The sequence below is a fragment of the Empidonax traillii genome, unplaced genomic scaffold (genome assembly GCF_003031625.1).
Source record: "Empidonax traillii isolate 1590-97213 ecotype Southwest subspecies unplaced genomic scaffold, ASM303162v1 scaffold34:size3740991, whole genome shotgun sequence".
NCBI classification, from domain to species: domain Eukaryota; kingdom Metazoa; phylum Chordata; class Aves; order Passeriformes; family Tyrannidae; genus Empidonax; species Empidonax traillii.
Genome location: NW_020955227.1, coordinates 1527273 through 1547512, shown reverse-complemented (window position 1 = coordinate 1547512; position 20240 = coordinate 1527273). Strand labels below are relative to the sequence as shown.

Below are 20240 nucleotides of genomic sequence, written 5' to 3'. Positions count from 1 at the left end.
AGGGAGGGGAACTGTCAGCGCGTGCCAATGGCCGCTCGCGCCGGGCCGCACCGCCCCCTGCCCCTCGCGCTTCGCCGCCGCATCCCCCGAGCAGGGCGCGCTCCCATTGGCCGGGAGGGCGCTTTGGGGGGCGTGGCCTCACGGAGACCCCGCCCCCTCGTGGGGGGGCTGCGGCGCGGGGGAAGGAGACGCTGCCCTTCCGCGGCCATGGCGGGCGGCCGGGCCCGCCCGGCCAGAGGGGTCCGCACACCCCCCGCAGCGGTGAGTGGGGCGTCTCTCCAGGCCTGCCCTGCCCTGCTCGACGGGCAGCGCCACGGCCGGGGAGAGGTGGGGGGAGAAAGGAGAGGGGGCCGGCCGGGTGGAGCCGGGCAGGGGGGTGCGGGGGGTGCCGCGGGGGAGATGCTCGGGGGTGCGCGGGATGCGGGGGTGCGGGGATGCTCCGCGGGAGCGTTGGCGGGGCCCCGAGTGCTGCAGTGCGGGTGCGGGGGGTCCCGCGGGGCGCTCCCCGCACCGGGGTGTTGTGGAGCGGGGCTGGGGGGATGCGCGGGCCGAGGCGCTCCCGGCATGCGGTGACCCCAAGGCTGTTTGCTGTGCCCGGGTTCTCTCGCACTTGGCTCTTCTCAGCTGCGCTGTGGCCGGAGCGTTGTGTTTAACCTTGTGGGGAGCCCGTGCCTGGTCCCTGTGCGCTCCCCCTGCCTTCGGACCATTCCCTGCTGTGCTCCCAGAGCGGGTTTGGGCAGTGGGGGGCGAGGGGGTGGTCGGGCAGGGGCAGGGGTTCGTCACGCAGCTCTGGGGTCACACATCAGTGCTCTCTGTAGCTCTGTCCTTGAGCACATCCCTCCGGCCCAGCTCCCGGCAGAACTCTGAGTGAAGTCCTGGTCAGACGCCCCTTGGTGCCTCTGAAGCAGGGCTGTGATGAACGGAAAGCAGAGTTTTGACAGTGAAAACGTGCCTGTTGTTATTTGTAATAATTGGGGTGGTTTGGTTTTTTTTTTATATGGGAACTGCAAACAAAATCCCCCCAGCCACGTGCAGCCAGCTCTGGTGTGTGTAGAAATCTCTGGCAGGTATCAAATCCCAGCGTGTTGCTGCTGCTGCAGAGCAGTTTGGGAATGTGCCCCTGTGGGTAGGAGAAGCAAAGGAATTGCTGCTGTTGGTGAGAAGATGGTTTGGATCTCCTGCTGGGCACTTCTGCTCCAAGGGAGCTGGTGTGTGGTTTGTGAAGTGCAGTACAAGGAGGGGCAGGCCCCGTGTGTCCCTCACTCACCCAATTTTTCCCCTCTTCCCACAGGACGGGGACTGCTGGATGAAGGCCAACCCCAGGACTTGGAGCCAGACGCCAGAGAGAAGCTGGATTCCCTTGTGAGCAGCTCCCACAACCCCCACAAGTGCCCTTCCCCTCGGCAGCTCCGAGAGGTGCCAAGGTCCCGGTGCAGACATGGCATTTAGGAGGACAGAGGGAATGTCCATCATGCAGGCCTTGGCCATGACCGTGGCAGAGATCCCCGTGTTTGTTTACACGACTTTTGGGCAGGTACAACAAAAGGCTTTCCCTTCCCAGCCCTTGGGTTTGCTCTGTGGGGTTGTGAGGGATGGAGGCACAGTGGGGGTGGCGCTGGGGGTTTGCAGTTTGAGGGTTTGGAAGAATTGTTGGGAGAGTTTGGGCTGGTGGAAGAAAGTTCCTCAGGGTGGGCTTGAAGAGGGGAGAGAAGCTCTTCCCACATCCCTCCTGAGTTCAACCTCTCTCTTCATCAGCAGTGCTAAAAAAAGACCTTTCTTTGAAAGAAGAGTAACATATTTCCCACTTGTAGCGATGCAACGCTCGGAGCAATAAAGCTCAGCTTTATAAAGCACGCCAGGGTTTCAAAGCTTGTTTTGGGTAACCGGGATTGCATCTGCTAGGGCTGTGTGCAGATTTGGCAGCGTGTTGTGGTAACGAGGATGGAGACCAAGTTCTCCGGGTCCTGTCAAAATGACGCTGCGCAGTTTCTCTGCTGCTGAGTCTCGGTTGCGTGGCAGGCGCTGCCTGTGGGTGGGAGGGGAAAGCCAAGGTATCTCGTGTTTAACGCTGTATTTTTTTTTTTTTTTTTGAAAAAAAAAAGGTGGTGGAATTGGATTTTCACTGTGGCTCTTTCCTATCTCTTGTGTTCCAAGTCTGTGTTCTCTCAGCTGAGACTCTCTCCAGGCCTGAGGAAGGTGCTGTTTGCCACAGCCCTGGGGACAGTTGCCTTGGCTCTTGCGGCTCATCAGCTGAAGCGCCGGCGCCGGCGGAAGAAGCAAATCGCTCCCGAGAAATGTGGATTTAAACCAGGAGGGATCACAGTGCCCATCCTGCCAACCAGAAGGGTCTCCTCTGTGAAGAAAGGTCAGCCTTGCAAGAAGGGAAACCCCCCTCCCCCCAATTCCATCTGTGAGGGTGCTCAGGGAGGCACGGGAAGTTCCTGATGGGAAAGCCAAAGGCATTTGTGTGGGGCTTCGATGCAGAATGAAATGAGAAGCCTCAAGTTCAGTGCCATGAGCACAAGAGTCTGGGGAGGGGAGGGACAGACCCTGAGCTCAAAGTCCTTAGGGGACAAAAAGGTGGCACTGAGGTTTTCACCAAGGTTTGTGGTTCCCATCCCCTTTCCTGCAGACAGCCTGTGGCTTTCCCTGATAATAATGAGCAGGCACAGGGTGACCTGGCTGCATATTGATCTGGTGATGCCAATGTGACGCCTCACCCAGGGTCCTGTGCTGAGCTCTGGGGAGGGGAGGGTGGCCTGGGCTGGGCTGGGAGGTCAGGAGTGTTTGTCCAGGTCTGTGGCAGCTCCTGGACCTTGGGCAGCTTCTTTACTTGCTTGATTTTTGGAGTAAAACTGGCCAAAGTCCTCAGCAAAGCACTTTAGGGATTAAGGATTTGGGTTGTGAAGCGTATGAAAATCTTTAGGCACTTTTAATAATAACCAAGGGAGCAATGTCTGTTCTCTGCCTGGCCAGGGGGAAGGTGGAGGAGTTTTTACCTGGTTCTTTCTACTTGCCTCTTGCTATCCATAAGCAGTGAATTCATTCCTCAGCTTCAGCTTCCCACTGACAGCAGTTTTCTTAGTGTTTTGTAGCAAAACAGGGCATAGAGGAGATCCATGACTTATTTTTAGATATTGGATGCTGCTTTGCCCATTCATAGTCACACTGGACAGGGTGATGTTCCCTTCCCTGTTCACGGCTCGAATTACCTGAGCCTAAAATCCTGTTTTTGTGTGGCCTTCCCAACTGCAGGCTACTCCAGCAGGAGAGTCCAGAGTCCTGGCAGCAAGAGCAATGACACCCTCAGCGGGATTTCCTCCATTGAGCCCAGCAAACATTCCAGTTCCTCCCACAGCCTCACCTCGGTAAGGACCTTCTTGGCAGGGCTGGGAGATGCGAGTGCACAGACCTGTAACGAGATCACCAAGTCCTTGGGCTTGTGCTGGCCAGTGGAAAATGCCAAAGCCTTTGGAGCAGAACAGGTTACAGAGTAATTGCAGGGCGGGATCCATCATTAACCTTGCACTGAGTGTCTGGAGTTCCCCCTGTGAAACCAGAGCAGCAACTTCCTGTGGCCAAGAACTCCAGGGAACGCCCCAGTTCTTTGGCCAACGAGGAGTTGCAGGAGAGACTTCCCTGTGGGACATGGGCACAGATCCTGTGACCCCCTGGAGGAGTGAGGTTGGATTGTTGCTGGTTCTCAAAGCAGTGTTTGCTTCCCTCCATAGTGGGGGTTTGGGTGGCCCAGCAGCCCCTGTGCCAGCACAGCCCTCCAGTGCTGGGGCTGATCACAGGTTGCTTTGTTGTCAAAACCAAATTGACTACCAAAATCTGATAGCTCTGTTCAGGAAACAGCTTAGAACACAGCCTTGTCATTCTACCTCCTCCACAGCCCAAAGCAGCCTATAAATACAGGTAATTCAGGCTTAGCCAGACAGGAGGAGCCATCAGTGTTTATATCCACCTCTTGTGAGATTCAAAATGGAAGTGTTTGCGGCTTCAAGACCTGTTTTACATCCCCATTGCTCAGAGCCTCAAGTTCTGTTGGAGCAGCAGGGGCACAGGTGAAGTTCTGTGATGGTGAAACCCTCCTTGTCTCGGAGCCTGGTTGGCACTGCTGGGGTAGGAGAGGGAAAAATCACCCCTTGGAAGGAAGGGATCTGTTGGGCACCAGCACCTGCAGGATGTGCAGGCACTGCTGTGTTTAGTTAAAGCATCAGAAGTTGCTTATGTGGTCCCAAGCGTGTCTCCAGCAGGCGGCAGTGCTGGCACAGCCCTGCTCCAGCATTCCCTGGGGAACTGGGATGGGATGGGACATGTCAGCCAGGACCAGGCTCTGGCCTTGTTCCCCCTGCGGGGACTTTCACATCCATTTAATTCCCCCACGGCTTCTCCATTCCCACAGATGCTGCTCAGGTTTTGTATTGCTGAAGTCTGTTTCTCTTTAGATAAAAAAAACCTATCTGAATTCCTTTTTCCACTGCTGGTGCCTGGGTGGGGAATATTCCCTCAGGGAGGGGTCTGTTCCCATACCCCCTTCACTGTGTGGGAGCTGAGTCTGTGACACTGTTCTTTACTGATTTTCATGTTCCTTGATGGACAAACAGCTCATCCTTTCCACAGCTGCAGGTTTTACCTGTGGTCTCATCTGCTTCCTGGGGCTCCTCTTTGCCATCCAGTGAACTGATGTTTCGCAGGTCTGGATCTCAAAGGGATTTATTAACACTTCACAGGAATCAGTCAATGGAGAATTCATCTGTGAGCTGATTATTGCAGCTTTTTTCTGGCACCAGGCTCAAGTTTCCCTAAGCCCCATGCAAACACTGATCACGGATAATGTTGAACCCAGCACTTCACTGAGTCAGACTTCAGGAGACATTGATGCCCTGGTGGGAAATTGGACAAAGCTGCCACTTTGCTGTGTGGATTGTAGTGCTCAGCCCTCCCTGAAGAGGGAGGTAATGAAGAGAAGAGCGAGGATTCTCCTTGCCCGCTGGGGGTTCCTCAGCTGTCATTTTGCTGGGAACCTGTTCCTTTGTTTGGACTGTGGTTGTTTCCCCCCCACTTCCAGTGGTTTTTGTACAGAGAGCTGGAGCTGACACGAGCTCTCCATCAAAATCCTGGTGCCTTGGTAGTGATTGCTGTGGAGCTTTCCCAGGCTGTCACCTCCATCAGTGCTCTCCTGCTCGTGCTCATCACTGTACAGCTCAGGTTTCCTAATGAGGCTTCAGCATAAATCGGTTGGGAAGGTATTTCCCACCCAACTTTCTGTGCTTTCAAAGGCACCACTGTGGTGCAGGGTGGAGAAGGGCAGGAATTCTCACCTCGCCTCCCCTCCTGAGCACGTTTCCCAGGCAGGGGGAGGGCAGTAACCCTTGATATCTCCCCCTTTCCAGGCAAGGGAGCACCAATACAGGAAGCACAAGGGCACATGTGGGGAAGGAAAATGCCTTTTTGTTAAAACTGAACTGGTGGTGGTGTTTGTGTGGCCTTTGGAGAGAATTCAGCTTAGTGCCCTCTGCTCCCTCCCTGCAGATGGTGGCTGTCAACTCCTCCAGTCCAACACCCGCAGGAATGTGGGACCCCCAGGCAATGGGAGATGCTGGAGCCATGGGTGATGCCAGTGCAGAAAGCCTCTATGTTCAAGGTAAGCAAGCACAAGGGGGGCATCCCCCTGGTGATGTGGGAGCAATCACCCTGGCTGTGGGAGCAAGGAGAGAGTGGGAATTGCCACAGAGCACCAGCAGCTCAATGCAGAGCTCTGACAGGAAGCTCTCTCACGTTCCCAACTTCAACTCAGTCACTTGTTAGTTATAAAAATCCCATCTTCTCCTAAAAATACATTTATCTCTTTTGTCAGTAATTTACTTCCAAAAAACTGTTCTCGAGCAACAGGCCCATCTTGTGCAGAGAACAGTATTTTCGAAGTATTTTGGAAGTAACATGGCTGATGTTTTAACCGATTTGGGGATGTTCTCCTCAGCTTTAATCCAAAACAAACCATGTTGGGAAAGAAATGCTTTTATCCTTTCAGCTGGGGAGACATTTCCCTCTTTGCTGGATTGCCTGAGTGAGCAAAGACTCATCCTGTACCTCTGTTCCTGAGTGGCCTGGGACTCTCACAGCTGGTATTTGGTTGCATTTCCAGGCATGGAACTGTTTGAGGAGGCCCTGCAGAAATGGGAACAGGCACTGAGCATCAGGCAGAGGGACAGTGCCAGTACCAGCACCCCTGTGCCCTGGGACAGCAGGAAACAGCAGGAGAGCATATCTGAGAACATTTCAGAGGTAGGTCCCTTGCAGTGGCTAACTGGGGAACATGCTGAAAGGCCAGCCTGGCTGCTGGAAGGAGTAATTAGTGGGAGGTTAAAAGGACAGCAAATTGAGGGCAGAGTCGGGCCAGACTCTGTTTAAGAGCTGTCTGCATCGGCAGCTTCCTTATGCAACGGGGAGTGGGTGTTTTTTATTTCTTTCTCTTTTTAATACGTCTCGCCCCCGCATTCCCCAGCTTTCCTACCCACCTTCCAGCCTCATGTCACTCACTGTCACTCGTGTCTTCCCATGGCAGAGCCTGTGGTAGGAAAAGGCTGGGATGAACTCAGCACTGCTTTGCCTGCCAGTGCTGCCTCTGTCGTTTTTTAATGCTTTTGAAAGTGGAGAACTTGACAGTCACTGTCACTTCCTGGGGATGAATCAACTGGGATTCCTGGGAATTCCAGTATTTTAGGGCAGCCCCTTGCTGTCTTGGCCTTGAGGATTATGCAGGGAAGACCTGGGATAAGAGGAGGTCCAAACTAGAATGTCTCATTGACAGCCACAAAGCTAAAAAGAGCTGCCGCAGCAGCTCAGGACTGTGGAAGTTGCTGCACTCCCAGATCTCCAGTTCTCACTGGAAAAAGTCTTCCCCGTCCCTTATAAACAGGGCCTGGTGTAGTAAATCCGTGGGACGTTTGCCTTTTGTGCTGGGTAATGTTTATCCAAGTCAAATCTGGATTCTGCTGTTGTTGGCTCTCCTTGAAGAGTCCTGTAGGATTTCTGAAACTGCCTTAAAAACCAGTTGATTCCTTATCAAAATAGATTTTGTGCTTCTTGTTAATGCTTCTGTCTACTGGGTGAGATACTCATGCAAACACAGGGGCATGAAGGCAGGATGTTGTGTAAGTCTTATTTTTCTCCTTTTTTTTTTTTTTCCTATCCTCCTGTGTTGCTCACAGCAAACTTTGCTTATGCCTTAATCCAAGGACTCTTACTCTGTTATCCAGTTATCCAGTTCTGGATACTCTGTTACATTCCACACAGGCTTCCTGATGTGAGTTCCTCTTGAAATTAGGCTAAAGTCACAAGTCAGGAGAATTAAGTGCTCTGTAACTCATTAAAATACCCGTTTTTCTGGATGGCAGGTTAAAGTTCTTTAGTTCTTTCTCCCTTTTTCAACAGGAAAACAGAATTGTGAAGCTCAAAAGCCAGCGGGTTTGAATAGGCTGTGTAGAAGCTTCTCTCCCCTGTGCATTATTAGCTGCATTGTAGGATTAATGACTCCTCTCTCCTTTTATTTTTAATAATTTAATCCGCAAACTGTAAATCCCATTTTTACTGAAAATTCCCTCCCATCTTCCGTGCTGTCAATCTGTCCCTGCCCAGCTGGCTAACTAAGGGTGGCATTTCTGTACGTTCAAGGAGGAGTCCCAGAGAAGGGAGTTTGCTGAGAAGCTGGAGACCCTCCTGCACCGAGCCTACCACCTCCAGGAAGAGTTTGGATCCTCCCTCCCCTCAGACAGCATCCTGCTGGATCTGGGTATGGCACCTGGGGTGGAGATGCATTCAAATGGCAGGGTTTTGTCTGGTTTTATGTCTTTGCTGTAAGCCAGGCAGTGGAGGAGTCACACAGGGCTGCTTGTGGGGGTGGCAGAGAGCAAAGGAGCAGAGAGGAATGGTAGTCCATGAACTCCAGCACATCCAGGTTCTCTCCCTCCTGCAGAGAAGACTTTAATGCTCCCGTTGGATGGATCGCTGCGGCTCCGGACGGATGATGAGGACAGCTCAGCTTCGGAGGATTCCTTCTTCTCTGCAGCAGAGGTGACTTCAGTGCCAGCTGTGCCACACTCCAGCTGCTTGGAGGGAAGGCACAGAGGCAGCAGAGCCAGACACATCTGGGTAGAGGGAGATGATAAAAACTCAGAGCAACAGCCCCAAGCTGGGGGGTTCATGATGGATGTTAGGAAAAGCTTTTTAATTAGGGGGGTGGTGCAGGCTGTTCCAACCAGCACTTCTATATCATCTTCCATCTTCTCCCGTAGAAAATGTACCATAACAGCTAGGAAAGTACTGTTATCTAACCTAAGGTGGCTTGGCTGTGTAAATTTTAGGGAATATCGAGCTGTGTCAGAGCTGAGACAGCTTTTGGTGGGAAAAGAAATATCTTTGCCTGAAATAATTGGCACTGACAAACTTTGCCAGCTGAAGATTCTGCGATTCTACGCAGCGGGCCCACCTCGCTTGCGTGCGGTCTCTGAGTGTTTGCCAGTATTTAACAAGTTCATTTTGCTCTCCCCACGTCTCCTGCCACCTCTGCAGCTCTTTGACTCTCTCCCCTTTGAGGAAATGCCGTTCCACCTCTCCAGGCCAGTGGCAGCCTATGAAGAAGCCCTGCAGCTGGTGAAGGAAGGGAAGGTGGCGTGCCGGACGCTGAGGTGAGGGGCCAGCTTGTGTCGAGGCTCCTTTGGGCAGTGTCAGCACATCATCTGCCTTTGAGCAGCCCCATAACCAGGGAAACCCTCTGGGGTCCTAAATTCACAGCATCCTTCCTGCTGGTTTGGGCTTCCCAGGGAATTAGCCCCAGATTTTAGGACATGCGTGTTAAGAAAGAGTAATTGTCCTGGGAAGTTAGTAATGGGAATGTGACTGTTCTGGGACACTGCACTGTAACAGCCTGGCAGAGGTTGTTCTCTCCTCCTCCCCAGGGAGCTGGACAAAGGGAATGTGGTTTTTCCTTTCTCCTATGCACAGACTGGGAATTAATTTTTTTTTGTTTTAGGGGACCAATAGTTGGTAAGAACACTAACATCAGGAGTCCTGGAATTCATACAATCCTTTCTCTCTCCCTCTAGGACGGAGCTCCTTGGCTGCTACAGTGACCAGGATTTCCTGGCGAAGCTGCACTGTGTCAGGCAGGCATTCCAGGTGAGAACAGCTCCAGGCTCCCAGGTTTCCATGGCAGGTGGGAGCACCTTCTCCTCCAGCCCAAACTCCCGTTGCTTAATTCTGCAATCCCATTCTGATCAATTTGATTTGGAAAGAGAGAGGATCCCCTGGCAGTGCATGGAGCCTGAACAGCAGCTTCCAGTGTTCTTGACAATTCCAGCCTTTCAGCCTAATTTTAAACTCGCTTCCTGGAGGGAGCAGTTTTGTTTTCTAGACTCCAGCTTATTAAAGGTTAACAACAGTGGTGTGTGCAGCTTTGCACTGCTTCGTGTCCTGTCCCTTTTTTTCCTTCCAGCTCAGGATTTGTGTGGGGGGCAGGCGCTCACACAGCTTCTGTGTTCCCTCTGCAGGAGCTGCTGGAGGATGAAAGCAATCAACTGTTTTTTGGGGAGGTTGGGAAGCAGATGGTGATAGGACTGATGACAAAGGCTGAAAAGGTAGGAAGTTTGTTTAACAACTAAGCTGTGTCTCGAGCACGGGAACACTTGTCCCTCCATCCCAGCCTAGAGTTTGCCCAGTGTGTTGGAAGAACATTTCATCTGCTTGCTGGTGACTGTTGTGATGTTGATGATAGCTCAAAACAGAGTAGGCAAACTTTGCTGAAGTGTGCCCACAGCTGTTGCACCTTCTGAAGTGTTTTGTTTCTCTGCTCTCCCAGAACCCCAAAGCTTTCCTGGAAAGCTACGAGGAGATGCTGCGTTACGCAATGAAACAAGAGACCTGGCCGACTACTCAGCAGGAGCTGGAGGGAAGAGGGGTTGGTAAAGACATTATCTTTGCAGAGTTGCAGAGGAGTTGGAAGATAATTGTTGCCCAGAGAGGTTGTGGACTCCCCATTCCTGGAGGTGTTCAGGGCCAGGCTGGAAGGGGCTCTGAGTAACCCAGGATAGTGGAAGGTGTCCCTGCCCATGGCACGGGATGGAACTGGATGATCTTTAAGGTCCTTTCCAACCCAAACACTCCTATGATTCTGTGGTAATGGATATGTAGGAATGGCCCAGGAGTGAAAGAGCTGCTGCTGAAATATAATTACCTTGACATCAGCTGCATTTTGTTGCGCCAAACCAAAAGCGTAAAGCCTCTCTCTTTTTTTTTTTTTTTTTTAAACCTGTTTCCTTTACAGACTGTTCTGCTCCTTTGACAGGTGGTGTGCATGAGTTTCTTTGATATTGTGCTGGACTTCATCCTCATGGATGCCTTTGAGGACCTGGAGAACCCGCCCTCCTCCGTGCTGGCCGTGCTGCGCAACCGCTGGCTCTCCGACAGCTTCAAGGAGACGGTGTGTGAAACAGGGGGAGTGCTTGTGCTGAGCCTGAGACCTCACTGCCAGGGCTAGAAAAGAGCATAACCTCATCTGCTTCATAACCTTCAGCTCTGGCTGAGCTGAATTCTCCCTTTATAAGTACTGTGCTTTCCTGGAGCTCTGAACAACCGTCTGCTGGTACATGGAAATTGTTTAACGGGAAAGCCTTCCTTGTTTTGGAAACATCTCGTTGGCAACCCGACTTTATTGCTTTGGGGGGCCTTTATCAGCGATGCCATGGAGATGTTAGAAGATGACAACACGTATTTTTATGAATGAGAGTAAGAGGATCAAAATGTAGGGAAAAATATGTGTGTTAGCACGTGGCCATTTATTCTGGTTGTACCTCACCAGACGCTGAAGCTCAAATTGCAGTGATTCCCTCTAGCCCTGGCCCCCAGCTGCACGTTTAAGTTTGATAAGATGGTTGGGAGGCACCTTTTAACAGCTGTCTGTTTACAGTGGATCGTGGGCTGTTGGGCAACTATGTCAGATCATATCAGAAATCTTAAAAACCCTTCGGCTTCTCTGGAATGGATCTGGAGCGGCTAAATCTGCTACGAGTTCACTTCAGTTTTGTCATTTTAGAGTTGTTGGCACAAAAGGGCCACTGCTTTGATGTTTGGATGGCAGTGTGTTGGTAAACTTTGTTTTTTTTTTTTTAATTTAATCCCAGTAACTGATAGTCTCTCTGCTTATCGTAGGCTCTGGCAACTGCCTGCTGGTCAGTTCTGAAAGCAAAAAGGAGGCTTCTGATGGTAAGCAAAATGAATTAAAAGGGAAAGAATCAAATGTATTTGAAGATGGAAGGAGAACACCTAGATCTTGACAAAATATAAAATCTTAAGTGGTAGAAGACTGAACTGAGTCACATTCTTTGTGACGCTTTAGAGCACTGGGGTCCTTTGTCACTGCTCCAGTGCCATACCAGTATTTTACTGTGTCAGTTGGACTTTATTCTCCCTTTTTCTTAATGTGAGCAAGGAATGTTCACCCTCTCCACTTCTCCACTCCCCAGCACTGATGCTAACTAGTTATTACCTGATGAGTTTCACTTAAATCTGTGACTTCCCAAAGTATCCCAGTGGATGAACTCATGGACCGGGGGAACAGGAAGCCACGACTTCACAACCCCAGTTCTGCCCCAGGGCCTGTGGCCTCTGGCAGGTTTTCAGCCTCGTCCCACAGCCAGCTGGTACCACAAGGATTGCCCTGGGAGGTGGCACAAAGAGAAATGAGAGTGCTGGAAGCTGTGCTGGTGCTGTCCTGCAGTAGCTCTGGCTTGGATATTTGTACCTCCTTCCCTGGCTTGGGCTGGAGATTTTAAATAGAGGATATAAAGGCTGGCTGGTGGTTGCTTTTCATTTTCTTCTCTTTATTTTCCTCTTGAAATAGTAGTTTTAAAACATGAAGATAGTCATCCTTCAAGGGATCTAGAAGATAAATTTAGTTCTGCAGGAGGAGATGTTCCTAATAGCTCTTAACTTCAGTTACTGAAGTTCAGCGCTTTCTGGCAGGCAATTTGTTGGCTGATACGGAATAAGCTGCTAATTCTGTCTGAGAATGAAGACCAACCAATTCTTGCCTTCCCTGTGGCAGGTACCAGATGGCTTTATCTCTCATTTCTACTCCGTATCGGAGCATGTCAGTCCTGTTCTAGCCTTTGGTTTCCTGGGACCCAAGCAGCAGCTGTCTGAAGTCTGCAGTTTCTTCAAGGTAAGGTGGCTTTTCTGTGCCTGGGCTGTGTGGGACTCCTGTCTGCTGGCTTAGAGCTGCAGGTGTGTGCTCCTGGTGACTGATGTGGCGTTAAGAAGCTCAACTCTGTGCAAAAAGCCTTTTAAAAGTCACTTGGATTTGAGATGCAGACTGCTGAATTCAGGTTGATAAGGATTCCCGGCAGAATTTACCATAGCTGACAGCAAAAATGTGTGATGAGATCAATTTATACCATCAGTATTGGAAAAGATTATGGAGTGCATATGCTGAAAGAATATTTTGTCTAAGAGGACAGGGGATCTTATATTAGATCTTAAAGCCTGAATCCTCTTGTTCTGGTTGATAGTGTTGGGAGACGTGAGACATGAGAATGTGTTGCATCCATTAAATGCCTGCATGGATATTGCCATGGACATCAGCATTGCTTCCCTGGCTTCAGGAGCTCTGCCCTCCTGTTCCAGAGGCATGAGGGGATCTATCCACCAGCCTGATGCAGGTCTTTGCTTGGATGGCCCATGTGCAGAATTCCTCATGGGGTTCTCTGCTTGCTGCAGCCCAGGTGCTGGTAGGTGGAAGGAGGTTGCCTGACTGTAAACCTTCCCTTTACTTTGCAGCACCAGATAGTGCAGTATCTGAAGGACATGTTTGACTTCGACAATGTGAGGTACACGACGGTGCAGCTGCTGGCAGAAGACATCCTGCAGCTGTCGCGGCGGCGCAGCGAGATCCTCTTGGGATACCTGGGCACCGAGAGCTCCCCGGAGATGAACGGCACGCTCCCTGGGGACACAGAGCCGCTGAAGGAGGAGCTCATCTGATGTCAGGGGAGGAAAACGCTTTTTGTACAAGGACCTTTTCCTCCCAGAGGCGGATAAAACTACCTACAGCGTGCAGCGGTGGCAGCGAGACTGTCTCGACACACCTGGCGGGACCTTCTGCTTTTTGTAGCCAGTAGTGTTTGCTGGGATGGATCCAGGACCACTTGCCAGCTTATGGTTTGAATTTCTTCTTTGTTCCACCTTCCTGTTCTTTTTATTATTATTACTTTTAGTGTGTCATATATACATCGTGTCCTGAACTGCCTGGGCCCAGATTTTTGCCCATTCTCTCGAGTAGGGCAAACGTACGTTCCTGTTTTGCCTGTGTGTGTTTCCTGGGAGGTAATCCCTGATGTTTACGGTGTGGGAACAGGAATGTCATTAGCAAATTCTCCATTTGACCATTAGCTTCTCAAGGAGGCTTTGCTTGCTTCGGGATTTTTGTTACTGTTCCTCTCTGCTGTGTTCCTACAGACATTAATTACTGCTGGTTTTTACCTTCCCTGTGTTAACACATGCAATGTGACTAGTGAAGATTTCTTTCCTAGGGAGGAAGAAATAGTTCTGTAAAGCACTGTAAAGCACTGCAGTTCTGAAGCTCTAGGGAAGTTGGTCTGTTCCCTTGGTGTTGCTGCTCTTTGCAGACCAGATGACAGGGTCTGTGCTGTGGTAATCTTTGCTTAGGAGGTTGCTGAGGTCTGTGCTTGCCCCCAAGGCAAGTTAGCGTGAGGAGGGGATTTGCATCCTGCCTGTGCGTGCACAAAGTGTTTACCATCCCTCCAAGTGCCTTGCTGGATTTCAGGATGAGCCAGCAGCAGGTGTTTGCTGGGTAGGAGCTGTGGGGTGTGTACAAACAGTGCAACGTGGTGCCTATTGCTGTTATGCACAAGGTGGTGAGAGGTGTGGAGGGTGGATGTGTGCACAAAAGGGCTTGTGTGTGCAGATAGTTGGAGAGCTGGGGTCAAGCTTCTAGAGAGGAAATGACTCTGGGTAGTCTGTCAGTCCTAACAAACAGAGCATAGTTTTGGGTGATGATGGAAGGGGTGTGTGTGTGTGTGTATGATGTGGTTCTGCTGGGGTTGGATCCCCTCAAATGCTGTGATCCCGACTGCATGGCCAGCACCTGGAATCTGGCTGCTCTGGGATGTGAGCTGAGTTGGACACTCGTGTGGGACAGCAGCAGTGGGTTGTGCTGGACTTGCAGAATCACGGAATATGCTGAGTTGGAAGGGACTCATCAGGATCATCGAGTCCAACCCCCGGCCATGCACAGGACACCCCAAGAATCCCGTCCTGTGCCTGGGAGCGTTGTCCAAACGCTCCTTGGACTCAGACAGGCTTGGTGCTGTGACCACTTCCCTGGGCAGCCTGTTCCAATGCCCAACCTCCCTGTGGGGGGAAGAACCTTTTCCTAATACCCAACCTAAACCTCCCCTGACTCAGCTTCATGCTCTTGACTTGAGGCAGTCCTGGCTTTTGTGTGAGGTTTGCAGTGATTTGCTGAGTCCCCTGAGTGCAGTGTCACAGATGAAGTTGAGGTCCAGCCTGTGCTTCCTCCTGTTTCAGGTCACGTAAAGCTCCAAGTCCCACCGTTGGAATGGGGAGGTCTTCAGGACTTCCACAAAAACATGAGATTCACTGTGTTTGTTCCAGGCAGATTGGGTACCCCTTGTTCTGTTCCAGGTAAAAGACACAAGTCTTATCCAGCCATATTTTTGCAAGGGGAAAAAAAAAAAAAAAGTAAGAATCTGGAATTTCCATATGAGTGGAAAGTCAGTGCATGGGCTTGGAGAATACAAACTTCTTGTCTCTCTTCAGATATCCAGTGTGGATTCTGCTGGTAAAAGCAGGTAGGAAGTAAACAGAGAAAAAAAGCAAACAGGAGGATGTAAAAGGAGCAGATAAATGTGCTGTGCCACGTGCTCTGGGGTCACCCTGCTCGAGCAGGGAGGTGGGACCAGATGACCCACTGCGGTCCCTTCCAACCTGACACATTCTGTGGTTCCCTGCAGTGCTCCTGAGATGTTTGCAAGAGGGTAAGTGTAGAGCACGTAACATCTGGTGCTCTGTAAGCACATCAGGCTGATGGGGCTTATCCTGGAAACCAGATTAATGCAATAAACAGGACAATGCTGAGGCAGAAATGAGGAGCAGCTGCCCCAAGTGAGGCTGCACGGAATAAACTTATGAGAAGGATTTAAGAGACAGCAGCTTAAACTAGGAAAGGTCTCTGAGGTGTCTTGCTCCTGAGGCAGTGTGCAGGATGAGGAGAAACAGAGGACAATTAGCACGACATGCCTGCTACATGTAAACTGTGATTCAAAAGGATGGTATATTGTGAAAGCAAGTTACACTGCAGAAAAAAAAAAAAGAAAAAGTTATTGTGCTTTGTGCTCTGGTATGGCTGGTTAGAAGAAAGAGTCACTTCAGCAGCTTCTGTATAGTGGTTAAAAAGATGCTAAAATGTGAAGATTAATGTAACAAGACGGATTGTAATTCTAAACAATCAGTGCTGTTAAATGCTCATTTTTAGAGTTGTTTTATGTGTATTTATTTACTGTTTTGAGTGTCTTTTGGCCTCAGTGCTCAGACAGCCTGCCTGCTTTGTGTACAGACAAGAACACTGGCTGCTGACTTCGGGCTTTCTGCAGCCCCAGAGGAGGCTGAAGCAGGGTCCCCTTGAAGCAAACACTAACTTGCACTGTGGCTTTTTAAGCTGAGAAATTGTAAATTCCTAATCAATCCAGTGAACAAAGACTGTTTTATTACAGCTTGATGCTTTTCTTTTCCTTAGCCCTTATTGCAAGTAGGGCACTGCTGCCCTCCCAGTGAAGGTAAAGAGGACTCTGCCTTGGAAACTTCTGCAGCTTCTTGAGCGTTAAGTTGTCCCTCTCTGCCCACAGGGCCCTGCCCCAGCCAAGGTTGTCTGCCGAGACAAACTGGTTTTATCTTTACTGGGATGGATGTTTCATTTCACTGCTGCTCTTTGTCCCTCCCCAGTCCCAGTGTAGCTCGAGAGGAAAGGCAGAGAGATGTTTGCAGCCTCTGGAGGGAATTGCAAGGATCAGTGGGTTCAGAGGAGTTATTCCTGTGGAAGAAGCTCTCCTGGGCCTCCGGAGTGGTGGTCACACCTGCTGGATTCAGCTCCTTTGGATCCAACCCTGAGCAGGGGCTTGGCTGCTTCCTTTGATCCCAGAGCAGGGCTCAGCCCAAATGGTGAGTCTTGGACTCACTGATTTTGCTGGGTAGAGTGAAAGGTTATGACAGAACACCTGCCTGCCCTCTGACTTTCTGAGATCCCCAGAAATCCCTGAGATCCCCAGAAATCCCTGAGATCCCCCTTTCCCCAGCATATTGTGTTTGGCAAAGGAAATTCTTCAGCATTAGTAGCAGAGACACATATTCAGGTAGAATCCCTAGAGATGAGACATTTGCCTTTTTTTATGATGAACCCTTATTCTCAAGGGGTTAAATCAGTCTGGGCTGACTCTTGCGAGATTTTAACACTGATGGGGAATTAAAGTGGCTTAGCAGCTCTGAAATAAAATCCCTCAGTAAGTTTCTGATGCTTAAACAGAATTTTAAATATGCATGACTTTCATTTTTTATGTGGAGGTTGTAACAAGCCTCACCAGTGGTTAAAGTACATACTCAGTACTTTAGTATGTATGTAGAGACTATGCCAAATGGCTTTAGGAGGGTCTTTAGGATCTTTAAAGCACATTAATAAAAAAATTATGAAGAAAAATCTGCCTTGTTATCTACAAGATCAGTGTGGCTTTGAAGAGCATGACTTGTGCTGTCTCATACAGGGAGGTGGGAAAGCAGGATTTTATTTACCCCTCTTCAGTAGAACATTCCTCTGCCATATCTGAAACTAATGAATGTAAACTTGTGCCTGTTTTTTTCTTGATTTCCTAAAGGTGTAAAAATCTGTTCTTATTTTGCTCCTTTTTTCTTTGCAGCTAATTTTTTTTTCTTTTAAATATCTTTAATCTTAGGATGTGGGCATTACAAGTCAAATAAAACTTTCCTTCATTGATTGTGTTTTTTGTTTCTAAATTTCCTGGCAACACGTGGTAGAAACTTAAGTCTTTGGTATCTAATTTAGGTGACAATTGTGGTGACACCTTTGGTGCCAGTGATGGTATAGAACAAGGTTTGCTCTTCCCAGAGTTAAAATTATGAACTTAAAGGGTTTGTTTGCATGGGGAGTTTTCCATGGGTCTACTGACATGTCCATAGACCAAGCAGGCTATAAAATAAAAAAAACAGCTCCTTGTGCTTCGAGCAGTGGTTGGAAACTATGGGGTTTCATTTTTCAGATTTTTCTGTGGGGGTTTGGCTGTGTTGGGGTGTGGTGTGTGCAGAGTAGCAGGCTGCGGTGAAGTGATAACAGGAATCCCAGTGAGGAGCAGAACCTCTTAAACGTTGTCCTAAGTTCTTGTAGCGCTTCTCAGCCTCCCAAACTGCATGAGAGAAACCCAGAGCAAAGGCTGTGGGTTGGTATCAGAGCTGTCCATCTGCTGAGCAATGCAAGAAACTCATCTTCTCGCTCTTCTGAGGCAATGACAGTAGATTTAAATACCCTCATTTTCAAAAGATACAGAAACCAGAGTGAATCAGATAGGCTGTTTCTTCCACAGTGATTAGAATTTCATCCCTGTGCCTAAAAATAATAAAAAAACCCCGAGCCTCTGCTGGCATTAATGCAAGCCTGTCATGAACTCTGATGTATGCAAATAAAACCTTGATGAGTAGGAAAATTTTTGTCTCGCGCCACGCCCTGCTCGTTTAGTTGAAAGAGTTAAAAGGAGTTTGTCTCAGTTTCCATGGAGTCAGACTCCACACTCATTACAGCTCGGGAGCAGCTCTCTCTGCTTTCTTATGCTGAGGAGCAGAGCAAAGGCTGCTCCCGTGTATTGACACTTTTTTTCTCCTGTTCAGGAAGGAGTGGGTGAATACAGCAATGAAGCCCACAATTTTCAGTACTTGTCATGGTACATAGATCAGATGTAATCCACTCTGCCAGCATAACTCTACATTCAATAGCTTGGAAAGGAGGAGATTTATTTAACTTGAATAATGAAAGCAGTAAATCACTCATGCTCCCTCATAGCAGTCTTCTGTGATGAACTGAGCTCCTGCAGTAAATATTTGCTCTTTCTTTCCAAATAATAGGACTCTAATGCTATTTTTTTTTCTCCTTGCTATGCCAAGGAGAGTGTCAGTTTGAAGAGCCTGTTGAGTTTAATGGGATACAATAATAATTGAAGCACTTATATTACAACTGCAGGAAAAGGAGATTTCTCCCTCTTCTGAAATCTTACTTTAAGGGATAGAAATCATGGTCCATGTGCTTTCCTGACACAAATTAAAGGCGTGACCCTGTGCCTGTGTTTACCACTTCTTGCAGTGCTCTTGCATATTTATTTTTTCTGTAAGTTTTATTTTTTAAAAATTGAATTAACTTTGGTTATTTGGGTTGGTCTGAAGGTGGATTTGCCTTCTGAAAGCTTTTCTGTGCAATGCTGCTCTTGTACCTCACTCTTGCAGTGCTGCACTCTCTGTGTCCTGCTTTTCCTCGGGCTCCCCAGGTAAGTTTTACCTCTGGGGTCACATATTGGAATATCCCTTATTGGAGCAACCTGGGCTGGTGGAAGGTGTCCCTGCCCATGACAGGGGGTGGAACGAGATGAGCTTTAAGGTCTCTTCCAACCCAAACCCTTCTGTGATTCTATGACTTTGTTCCAGGTTTTTATTTTCACGCGTGCATATTCACAGGGGAGCTGCTCGTCCTTTACAGAGCTGGATGTGGTTGTAGAAATCCCTCTTCTTCCTAGTGTTATTTTAAAAAAACCCAAGCAATGTATTTTCAACGGATCTTGGACCTTATCAGTGAATCACGCCTGTGAGGTGCAAGTAGAAATGTGCTCAGGGTAGCACAGTGATGCTTGCAAGGTGGAGGTGAATGTAGTAATGCTCTTTTAAAATGAATTATTCTAATTTAAAAACGTGGGTTTTATTGTAGGTTGTTTTTTTTTTTTTTAACAGCGACTGAGGGGGCTGCAGGAGGGTGTGTGAGAGGAGCCCGGCCCAGACATTTTCCCGCCAAGGCCGTGAGGGGAGCCCAGAGCGGGACCCGCTGGGGGTGTGAGGAGATCCCTGGCTGCTCCCACTGGGGCTGTGGGGGCTGTTTGGGGAGCCCGGGCTGTCCCCGGCGGGGCTGTGAAGGGTGTGAGCGCACCCTGTGCTGTCCCCGCCGGGGCTGTGGGGGCTGTTTGGGGAGCCCGGGCTGTCCGCGGCGGGGCCGTGAGGGGAGCCCAACCCAGCCCTTTTCCCGCCCAGCCCCCGCCTCAGCGCCCCGCGCCCGCCGCGCCAGCGCCGCCGCCGATTGGCTGAGAGCAGCTGCCAGCGCGAGCCGCCGATTGGCTCATCCGCACCGCCCTCCCGGCCAATGACGAAGCGCTCTGCCGCCCGCCTTTCCTCCGACTGGCTGCGCCGCTCCCTGCGCCCGCCCCCCGCTGGGCCGCGGTGCCGGCAGCCGATTGGCTGCGGCGCTGCCCGGGCCGGGGGTTTAATTGGGCGGCGCTGGGCTGGCCGGCGCCTCCCCTGCCGCGCGCCGCCATTGGCCCGCCGCTCCCCGCGCCCCCGCCCATTGGCCGCCCCGCCCCTCAAGCGCGCCGCGATTGGCCGCGGCGGCCCGGCCCGGTATCCGGGTAAGATGGCCGCAGTCGGCGAGTGCTCGCTGCCCGCGCCGTGGCGGCCGGTCTCCCTCACTCACGTCGAGTACCCCGCAGGTAACGCTCCGTTTCGCCCTCGCCGAGCCCCCGCGCCGCACCGCCGGCCCGCGGCGGGGCCCCTCCCGCCGCCCCGCGGCGCCGCCGAGGGCCGGGCTGGCGGCTGCCAAATAGTGAGCCATTGAGCGGCGGCGCCGGGGCGGCGGGGCGCGCGTGCGCGCTCGGGGGGCGGCGGGGCGCGCTGCCAGATCGTGAGCCGCGGCGGGAGCGGCGGGGCGCATGCGCGCTGGGGGGCGCCGGGCTGGGGGGCTGAGGGGAGGGGAACGGGGAAGGGAACGGGGAGGGGGCGGCTCCGTCCCGGCCCTCCAGGGCCGCCCTGCCCGCTCCGCACCGCCTCCCTGCGCCCCCTGCAGCCCCCCGGCCGTGTGTGGCAGCCCCCCGGCCTCGAGGCGAGGGTCC

General features: G+C 50.9%; 2 protein-coding genes across 4 annotated transcripts in view; both read left to right on the top strand.

Moving 5' to 3' along the window:
- Positions 1-162: 162 nt before the first annotated feature.
- MIGA2 (mitoguardin 2) lies at positions 163-14351 on the top strand. Of its 3 annotated transcripts, none has more exons than XM_027877735.1 (16): positions 163-261; positions 1292-1534; positions 2155-2365; positions 3256-3368; positions 5539-5650; positions 6152-6291; positions 7684-7798; positions 7982-8079; positions 8578-8693; positions 9111-9183; positions 9555-9641; positions 9863-9961; positions 10349-10483; positions 11212-11265; positions 12107-12223; positions 12838-13041. In XM_027877735.1, the coding sequence occupies exons 2-16, from the start codon at positions 1439-1441 to the stop codon at positions 13039-13041; spliced, it is 1770 nt and encodes a 589-aa protein (XP_027733536.1). In that variant the 5' UTR covers positions 163-261; positions 1292-1438. The 3 variants fall into 3 exon arrangements, with proteins under 3 accessions (XP_027733536.1, XP_027733533.1, XP_027733534.1); XM_027877732.1 differs by having other exon boundaries at positions 7681-7798; XM_027877733.1 differs by lacking the exon at positions 163-261 and having other exon boundaries at positions 1439-1534; positions 7681-7798; positions 12838-14351.
- Positions 14352-19740: 5389 nt separating this feature from the next.
- Positions 19741-20240, top strand: part of DOLPP1 (dolichyldiphosphatase 1) — a 14289-nt gene continuing 13789 nt past the window's right edge. The window contains exon 1 of the mRNA XM_027877731.1: positions 19741-19841. Within this exon, the coding sequence (XP_027733532.1) occupies positions 19766-19841 (76 nt within the window). The 5' untranslated portion in view covers positions 19741-19765. The remainder of the gene's footprint in view (positions 19842-20240) is intronic.